General features: G+C 42.6%; 1 protein-coding gene across 1 annotated transcript; it reads left to right on the forward strand.

Moving 5' to 3' along the window:
- The first annotated feature begins 7,287 nt into the window (after positions 1-7,287).
- Positions 7,288-9,816, forward strand: MRPL17 (mitochondrial ribosomal protein L17). The gene is made up of 3 exons (XM_004389040.2): positions 7,288-7,487; positions 7,800-7,868; positions 8,199-9,816. Exons 1-3 carry the CDS (start codon positions 7,314-7,316, stop codon positions 8,484-8,486), a joined length of 531 nt encoding a protein of 176 aa, XP_004389097.1. The 5' UTR covers positions 7,288-7,313; the 3' UTR covers positions 8,487-9,816.
- Positions 9,817-10,139: the final 323 nt, after the last annotated feature.

A 10,139-nucleotide genomic window follows, 5' to 3' on the forward strand; every position in this document is an offset into this window, starting at 1 on the left:
TCTTTCTCTGTCTCTCATTCTAACTATTAAAAAAAAAAAACCAAACCCGTTGCCGTGGAGTCAATTCCGACTTGTAGCGACCCTGTAGTACAGAGTAGAACCAGAGAATCCAAACTAAGGCCTCAGAAGTAAGATGGGAGGTTATAAAAATGACAAATATAGTCAGAATATATGGGGCCCTGGTGGCATAGTGGATAAGAGCTTGGCTGCTAACCAAAAGGTCAGCAGTCTGAATCCACCAGCCACTCCTTGGAAACTCTATAGGGCAGTTCTACTCTGTCCTGTAAGTCCGCTATGAATGGGAATCGACTCGACGGCAGCGGGTTTGATTTTGGGCTGAAGCTACACGGAAGTTGCAGGTTCTTCTTTTACCACCAGATGGTGTGAAAGAGCCTTATCAGGATGAAGACTTCTGATCGGTTTCTCAACTTCTGTTTAGCAGTATCCCTGGTCTCTACCCACTAGAAGCTAGTAGCAATCCCTGTAATCAAAAACATCTCCAGACCTTGCCAAGTGTTCCTGAGACATTTGCGTCGCACCTGGTTGAGAACCACTGTGCAATGAGACCCTGAAGGGTTTTGAACAGGAGAAAGCAAATCAGATTTTGATGGAATTTTGAAAAAGTATTGTTGTTTGTTCTTTTATAAAAATAACATTTATTCATTGAAAAAAATTCAAAATTATGGAAAAACATAAATAAAATTCAAAACACACAAAATTCCACCACCCAGATTAACTCCTGTGAACATTTTAATGACCATCCTTCCAGACATATGAACACATAGCTAAATATATACAATTTTGCATTCATGGCATCATAAGTATACATACTGTCCTGTAATCTCCATTTCCACTCAAAATCTAAGAATAGCTTTCTAGTTCAGCAAGTATTGGTCAACTTAAATCATTTTAATGCCTGCATTATATTCCTTTGTATGTAATTAACCAAGCTTCTTACTAAATTTTCACTACTATAAATAGCAATACATTTAATATCTTTGAATATACATCTTTGCACACAGCTTGAGATTGACACTGTTCACACTCAAATGTTCTTGTGTGTCTAGAATTTTGCCAGAACCCAGAGCTTTACAGAGTGAATTAGACATGTATCTTGTTCCCAAGATGAATACAAATTAGTGAGAAGAGAATATGAATACAGGACAGAATTAAATGTGATAAGTGACATAAAAATGCAAGGTGGAAATGTTGGTAAAATGATAAAGAGAATATAATTTATCAGGGGTCAGGGAAGGCTTTACAGACTTGGACCTAGAAGGACAGTAAGGGTAAAACCTCCTTTTTCTTCAGCTATAGTACTCATAGCAGGCCCTGGGTGGCACAAACGGTTTGAACCAGGCTACTAACCTAAAGACTGGTGGTTTGAACTCATCCAGCAGCACTGCAGAAGAAAAGTCTGTAATGTAAAGATTACAGCCAAGAAAACCCTATGGAACAGTTCTACTCTATAACACATGCAGTCACCGTGAGTCGAAATCGACTTGATAGCAACAAGTTTGGTTTCTGGTTTTGTAGTACAGTACTTACAACAACCATTTGTTTAAATGCCTATTTCCCTATTTCTCCTGCCCACTGTGTGCAGGCCAGGGCCAGATTTTTCTTCTTTATATACCCTGTATTTATAACATGGCCTCGCACTTACTATATCCTCATGAAGGTTTGCTGAACGGGAGTATTTACGGGAAACCTTCCTGCTGCAGGGAGCATTCTCCTAAAGATAAAGAAGAGAAGATCACACTGAAGTAACAGGCGATGGATACATGTTCCAATTTCCTCCCAACTTCCCAAACCCAAAATAGACCTGGAAACAGGGATGGGAAATAGAGGGAAGTAGAAGTGAGAAAGATAGGATGAGATCTACTTCTCTGATCTCTTCCCTCTTCTGAAGGGCTAATCCAAGAAGACATCTGAATGATCTTGCAGAAGGGCAATTTGGAATGAATCCTAAAGCTTACACTATAATTCAAATGATATATGGAACATTTTATTCTCTTTATTTCAGTCTATAATCTGGTTTCTCTCCCAAACTCCCATCCACTGGTTAGCAGGAGGAAAAAATCAACTCAAGTTTCAGTCTAGTTTAAACTTAGTCCAATATGATCAATTTAAATATACTTTTAGGAAAAATTCAGTCTCTATTAGATAAAATAATGCTTGATCAGTCAGAGAGCCTCTCCTTACCCCTACTTCTCTCCTCAATGTATTGTGAGAAAAGCATGGATTATGCAACATCCTGCCATAGGTGAAAAGGGACCCTAGACTCATGCTGGCTTCTTGTACTGCGGTTGGCATCTGCTGGTCTCTGGAGCACTGTTGTTTGTGCACCCAATTGCTAAACATTCTGCAGGACACCACTGCTGATAACCTTGGCTGGTCTGTATTTTTGGGAGGGACAATGTTCCTGAGTTGCTGACTTGCTGTCCCAAGGATTCTGCTAGCTGCAGAACCCTGTGTTTGTTGCCACATCCTCCACCCAGCAAGTTGGCCCAGCTGTCCACACTTATGATTGAGTCAACTAACTGTTATGTAGGCCCATGGCTGCCCACTGGGTTTCAATTCAGCATTTGTACCATACAAAAACTCAGGACACCTTTGTAAAGTTAAACCCGAGGGCCTCCCTCTATTTGATCATGATGTGTTACATTTCTGTGACTGAATGTTAAATTTGGTACATGGAATAATCTATTTTGGATGCCAAGAGACTAATTAATTACTTCTTTCTTTCTACATTTCTTTTGTAACAAACTCTAATCTCTCTCTGGCCAAATGAATGCCACAGATGGATTAAGGAGAAGTCCTAATCACACCATCTTCCACATCCTCATCCCCAATTTTGTTGTGTCTGAGTCCAAAGCCTGTGTTCTTTTACTTCATCTCCAGGCCTTTGGCCTTGGCAAGTTTGAGGAGGTTTGGATATTAGAGGGAGAGAAATTAGAAGAAAAATGCCTGGTCACACTAAATGATACTAGTCTTGAATTCTCATAGAAACATCCTTATTTGCTTCTAAAATCCCTTCATCATAATTAAGAATCAGGCATTTTGGAAGCTTGACCATATTCCTTCATTCAGTACACATTCACAGAGTACCTAATTTGGGCAATATATTCTGACAGGTTATAAAGCATTGATGGTTCAGTGATAGTGGCAGAATTCTCACCTTCCATGCAGAAGACTGGGGTTCAATTCTCCAGCAATGCACCAACCTGTCAGTGGGGGTTTGCATGTTGTTATAATGCTGAACAAGTTTCAAAAGAATTTTCAGACTAAGACAGACTAGGAAGAAAGACCTGGCAATCTACTTCCAAAAATCAGTCAATGAAAACCCTGTGGATCACAGCAATCTGATCCCCAACCAATCATGAGAATGGATAGTATTTCCTTCCATTGTGCATGGGGTTGCCACGAGTCAAAGGCCAACAACACTCTGACAGGTACAATGTGTAACCCACTTAGTTTTCTATTACTGCTGCAAAAAATTACCACAAACTTAGTAACTTAAAATGATACAGATTTATTATTTTACAGTTCTGGAGGTCAGAAGTCCAAAATTGGGTCTTATAAGGCAAAAACCAAAATATCAGCAGTGCTGCATTCCTCCTGGAGGCTCTAGGGGAGAATCTGTTTCCTTGACTTTTCCAGTTTCTAGAGATTGCCCACGTTCCTTGGCTCATTGACCCTGTTTCATTTTCAAAGCCAGAAATGGCCAATGTTTCTCACGCTGCATCACTCTGACTCTGATCCTTTGCTTCTCTCTCATAAGGACCCTTCTGATTACATTGGCCCTACCTGGATAATCCACAATAATCTTGCCATCTCAAAACCCTTAATTTAATCACATCTACAAAGTACCTTTGGCTACTTAAGGTAACATATTCAAAAATTCCAGAGAGTAGGACATGGACATCTTTGGGGGTCATTATTCATCATACCACACCCACCCAGGGAGAAATAACCCTCAATTAGTGAAAAATATTTTATTCTACATGGAAGTTAATTTGGAGAACTACCAGTTACACAGTCAAACTCAGCCCCACACATATTCTTTTTTTTTTTTTTTTTTTTTTAAATATTTTATTGTACTTCAGGTGAAGGCTTACAGAACAGATAGTTTCTCATGTAACAGTAACACACATGCTGTTTTATGACATTGGTTAACAACCCCACAACATTTTAACCCTCTAAATACTCAAATTTTTTTTTTTTTTGGTGAAAATACACATAGCCAAAGATACGCCATTTCAAAATTTTTTTTTTACATACACATTTAAGTGACATTGACTACGCTCTTCTAATTATGCTGTTATTCTCACTTAAGATGAAGGCTTACAGGAAAAAATAGTCTCCCATTTGACAGTTACTACAAATGTTGCCCTATGACTATGGTTAACAATCTCACAACACATCAACAATATCCTTACTCTATTTTGTGTTCCCTATCATCAGCTTCCTACTCCCCTTCTGCCTTCTGGGCCTTGTCACTGGACTCCTGTACCTCGTTACTCTCATGGTTTTACTGGGCTGTCCACTCCCAGGCTGATCAGTGAAAATCAAAGGTAACTTTACCACTGAGCTTAAAGGGTGCCTGGGGGCCATACTCTCGGGGTTTCTCCAGTCTCCTTTAGGCCAGTAAATCTGGTTTTTTTTTTTTTTTTTTTTTGTGAGTTAGAATTATGCTCTACATCCTTCTCCAGCTCTGTCCAGAACCCTCTGTTGTGATCCTGGTCAGAGCAGTCAGCGGTGGTAGCCGGGCACCATCTAGCTGTACTGGACTCAGTCCGGTGAAGGTCTTGGTAGCTGTGGACAATTAGTCCTTTGGACTAATCTTTTCGTTGTATCCTGTTCTCTTCATTCTCACTTGCTCCCGAAGAGATGAGACCAGTGGAGTATCTTAGATGGCCACTCACAGGCTTTTAAGACCCCAGACACTACTCACCGAGGTAGAATGTAGAGCATTATCTTTATAAGTAGTGTCATGCCAATTGAGCTAGATGTTCCCCGAGACCACCCACACATATTCTTTTTGATAGTAAATTCACAACAGTTTCTGATCTTACAAGCCCACTTCAGGTGCGTTTTGTGTGTCCAACTCCTGTATAGTCCTATATAGTCCTGCTTTTAAAAGTGTTGTTGTTAGGTGCCGGTTGAGTCAGTTCCGACTCTAGTGACCCTATGTACAACAGAACAAAACACTGCCCAGTCCTGCACCATTCTTACAATCATTGTTATGCTTCAGCTCATTGTTGTAGCCACTGTGTCGATCTATCACGTTGAGGGTCTTCCTCTTTTTCACTGACCCTCTAGTTTACCGAGCATGATGTCCTTCTCCAGGCACTAGTCCCTCCTGATATCATGTCCAAAGTATGAGGCACAGTTGTGCCATCCTTGCTTCTAAGGAGCATTCTGGTTGTACTTCTTCCAAGATAGATTTGTTCATTCTTTTGGCAGTCCATAGTATATTCAATATTCTTCGCCAACATCATCATTCAAAGACATCAATTCTTCTTTGGTTTTCCCTATTCATTGGCCAGCTTTCGCATGCATATGAGGCAAATGAAAACACCACGGCTTGGGTCAGGCGCACTTTAGTCTTCAAGGTGACATCTTTACTTTTTAACACTTTAAAGAGGTCTTTTGCAGCAGATGTGCCCAATGCAATGCATTGTTTGATTTCCTGACTACTGCTTCCATGGGTGTTGATTGGGGATCCAAGTAAAACGAAATCCTTGACAACTTCAATCTTTTCTCCATTTATCCTGACGCTACTTATTGGTCCAGTTGTGAGGATTTTTGTTTTCTTTATGTTGAGGTGTAATCCATACTGAAGGCTGTAGTCTTTGATCTTCATCAGTAAGTGCTTCAAGTCCTCTTCACTTTCAGCAAGCAAGGTTGTGTCATCTGCATAACGCAGGCTGTTAATGAGAAGATTTAAATAATCTTAGTTGTATGAGATTTTTCTAAGTTTTTTTTTAATATGAAGTTTCAGATGAGGTAAATCAGATACAAAAATATCTGCAAAGAGCCGAACTAAACCTTGAACAATATACAATAAAACCCCAAGGCTTAAAATTGTTCCTTGAATATCAGTCCACAGGAATTGTGGAGCTCATAGGAAGAAGTGAGTTGCAGAAACTTTTTTTGTAACTTGGACAAAATAGTGAAAGGTCACAGAGAAAGGGGTACCATGCAGAGGTACAATTAGTGAGATACTTGGTGTTGAAATGTGATAAACGTTAGCTAACAAGCAATACGCTTCACATAAAGAAACTTTTCAAAATTTACAGGAAGTGTTCTTTGGTCCCCTGTGAGTAAAGACAGAGTGACAAATATAATTATATAGTCCACTGAACATAAATACGTGAAGAGGAGCAATTCTGAAAGTCCTTGACAAATTTGCAGACTATGGCAGAACGCTCCTTTGAAGTCAGTATGGCGAGACTGCAATTTGCTTACTTTGGACACATCATCAAGAAGGACCAATCGCTAGAAAATGATATCATGTTTGGTAAAGTAGAGCATCAGCAAAAACCAGGGAAACCCTCAGGAGCTGGACTGACACAATACCCACAACAAGGACTCATATATACCAAAGATCACGAAGATGGCACAAGACTGAAAAATCTTACCTTCTGATGGCAACTAACAACAAGGCTGAAAACCAGAAACTATAATGTTATTGTTCATTCCTTCAACATACAAAAATATTTTTTTCACAAATTACATCGATGTAATTAAAAAGTATTAATCCATTACTTTATTTCAGTGCTGTAATTTTTCTTTAACTGGGATAATTATATGTACTTAATTCAAGAAAATTCTCGCTATCTCCGTCTCTTTTCTGGGCGCCATTAGTATTCGTTTCTAGAAAATAATTTGTTAAAAAATGAGGCGCTCAAGGTGTCAAACGTGCCAGTTGGCCGCCGCTCACGGCCACGCACGGCGTCCTCCATACTCCTTTCCCCTAAGATACTCACTTTCCCAGTAGGGTCCGCGGCGGAGCTTCCCCCCGCCCTAAATGCCACTAGATGGCTGTCGCAACACTAGGGGGCGCCTTGTTCCTCCGCCCCGACACTGAGCACTTACGGTCCCCGAGCCCGCACAGAGATCCGCCTCGGGAAAAGGTCAACACACCCTCCCCCAGGTTGCCAACGAGGCAGGCTCTGATGCGCATGCGCAAACACGTCCATCCTGCACCCGGCTACAGCGCATGCTTACTCTGACACTCGCGTCTCCGCCCCGTCTCCCCGCGAGAATTTCCAGTTCCGGCCCTTTAGGGGCGGGGAGAAGCTTGAAAGATGCGTTTGTCGGTCGTCGCCGCCATCTCCCATGGCCGCGTGTTCCGTCGCCTGGGCCTTGGTCCCGAGTCCCGCATTCACCTGTTGCGGAACTTGCTTACGGGACTAGTGCGACACGAACGCATCGAGGCGTCATGGGCGCGCGTGGACGAGATGAGAGGCTACGCCGAGAAGGTGAGGGTCGGGGCCGCGTAAGGTAGATGCCGGCGGGATCCTCTAGTCCACCTAGCGGGTCTGGCCCGAGGGGAGTGCGGTCCGGCTGGATTTCGGGAGGGAGTAGGACCGTCCTGGTAAGCCTGCCAAAGTCTGAATCCCCAATTCCCTGAGCTGAGCCCACTTTTCCGGCGCCTCAAATGGAAGACCAGTTAAGGCTGTGGAGTTAGATGCTTTGCTACTGGAGCGAAGGGGTTGCGGTCTGGCATTGGAGGAGTATTAAGTTGGCGTTTCATTTCTTCCTCGGACCGAATCGATATTATGTGCTCACAGCTCATCGACTATGGAAAGCTGGGAGACACCAATGAACGAGCCATGCGCATGGCTGACTTCTGGCTCACGGTGAGTTCATCCTATCCGCCTCCCAAATTACGCCCTTTGCTTTCTTGGGGGTGGGGGGTGGATTTGTTAGGGCAGGGGGAACGAGGCAGAGTTAAGCGAGGGCATTCACTGCTGTACAGATGTTGTGAACTAAATTAGAAATATCTTTAGTTGAATTCGAATGTGAATCTGAATCTCAGCTACTTCCTGTAACTGATCCCTGTGTGTAACTTTGACTTTACCAGATTGTGGGGTGAGGGAGGTCTGTGTATGTGTGTTTGGACCGTACCTTTGTCAGTGGCTGAAAATTTAACTGCCTGTGCAATGGAACCTGACTTTGCTCTCTCCTAGGAGAAGGACTTGATCCCAAAGCTGTTTAAAGTGCTGGCTCCTCGGTACCAAGGTCAGAATGGGGGCTACACGAGAATGGTGCAGATCCCAAATCGGAGTGAGCAGGATCGGGCCAAGATGGCAGTGATTGAGTATAAAGGGAACTGCCTCCCACCGCTGCCACTGCCTCGCAGAGACAGCAATGTTACACTTCTAAACCAGCTGCTGCAGGGGCTGCAGCGAGACCTCAGCCAGGACAAGAAAGCCAGCATTCACAGCTCCCACACAGCTAAAACACCAAGAATTTAACTGTTACTGAAAAGTCTATGAGCCTCATCAGTGCCCATGTTCACAGGCCTTTGGAGCTCTCTTAATCGCTGAGAAGAACTTAAGCTAAAGTTGTAAAATGGACAGTCTTACTGGGGCCCAGAACCTTCTGGGGAGCCAGATGGCCCTCTTTTTGCACAATAGATAAAATCTCTTGTATGAATATATGTAAATTGATTTTTTTTCCCCCTTGGAATTTCTGGAGATGAGAGCTATACAAATGCTCAATCTACGTGGATAGAAAACTCACAGCTCATGTTTTTGGTTCTCAGATCTAGGTTGTGTTTGGTTAGCAATTTTGTTTTTCCTAATGCCAGATGGGGTGTGTTTCCTCTCATTCAAATTGGCCCCCAAAGGTGATTGAGTTTTGACATCTAGCATAGAGACTGACTCCTGGAGATTTCTTACAGAAAAATTGCTTCCTGACAGGAGGGGGAGAGTGAACATCTGGAAGTAAACCTCTAACAATCTGGTTCTTTAGGAACCTTCAGAGGACACTGTAACCACTTCTCTGTTTCTAGGCAGGAGCATACATTACCCTCTGTCTTCCTCTCAAGCATTGAGTGGGCCTTGGAGGAGAGGACCTGAGAACTCAGATGTGCTACCACCCCCACCGAAGGGGTGGAGGCATTCAGAAGAGGATGCATTCCAGGATGCACTTCTTCCTCTTGGAGGCAAGGAGGGGGTTGAAGTGGGAGGGGGATTAGGAAATTAAACCCGCTGGGAATTTCCTGGAAGTTTTTATTGTTAAATCTCAGCTCACCCGTCAGCTCAGAAAAAGGAAATCCGGCTTCAGAATGGCTAGGGCATGTGAGAAGCAGAGAGCTCCTTTATAGTTACTGATTACTGTGAAGCCAGGTTTGGCCCAGCCAAGCTGCCCAACTCTCAGGCTTGGAGGCTTGACTTGGTTGGTAGTTATGGGAAGACCTAAAGAGGGGTTATCACTTGCCTGAACAGTTGGTAACAGGGCCTGACAGTTGCTATATCCTTAGTGTATTAGGAAGAAGAGGTTTTATCTTAGGCTGGACCTTCAGAATATTTTACCCACTGAACCCATCCATTGTCTAAGATAATAAGGGGTGGGGGGAGGGTCACTGGTCTTACAGGTAAGCATGAGCTTCAGTGACAGAATTATTCCTGTGCCATTTCATTGCAGCTGCTCTAATCTGATACTCAACTGCTCCAAACAGGGCTCTTTCCCTCTTCAATTTATCCTTCACACTATTGCCAGAAAGCTCTTCCTGAACATTGTATTTTTAGTGACATGTAGGAGAGTTTCAAAACATTTGTTGAATAAACCTACAATTCTTTGTATCAGAGATTTTATTAATCTGGCCTATAAATTAGAACTTTTCCACCTCACCTGGCAGAATGTGTTCTCAAGTTCATCTGGGCACTTCATTAATAAATTCCAAACCCAAGAGAGGACCAGATAAGGTGGAATTCCCTTTTACCTCTTTTCTCAAAGTTCTCTGTCTCAGGCTCTAGTTCTTTTCAGCAAAGTTGACAGTGATGCTTACCCCCTTCTCAAAAGATAAACTTACTCTCAACCTCAACAGATTAGTAACATATAAGCCCAAGTATCCACAGCAGACACAAGTAGAAAAACCAGGCACTATTTCCTTACACTTAACT

Source organism: Trichechus manatus, unplaced genomic scaffold (assembly GCF_000243295.1).
Source record: "Trichechus manatus latirostris isolate Lorelei unplaced genomic scaffold, TriManLat1.0 scaffold00232, whole genome shotgun sequence".
Classification (NCBI taxonomy): domain Eukaryota; kingdom Metazoa; phylum Chordata; class Mammalia; order Sirenia; family Trichechidae; genus Trichechus; species Trichechus manatus.

Bases quoted from the DNA above. Each gene is read 5' to 3' on its own strand.
- MRPL17 (XM_004389040.2), top strand. From the start codon at position 7,314: ATGCGTTTGTCGGTCGTCGCCGCCATCTCCCATGGCCGCGTGTTCCGT. The intron at 7,488-7,799 runs GTGAGGGTCGGG...ATGTGCTCACAG, and splicing joins TGAGAGGCTACGCCGAGAAG to CTCATCGACTATGGAAAGCT. The intron at 7,869-8,198 runs GTGAGTTCATCC...GCTCTCTCCTAG, and splicing joins TGGCTGACTTCTGGCTCACG to GAGAAGGACTTGATCCCAAA.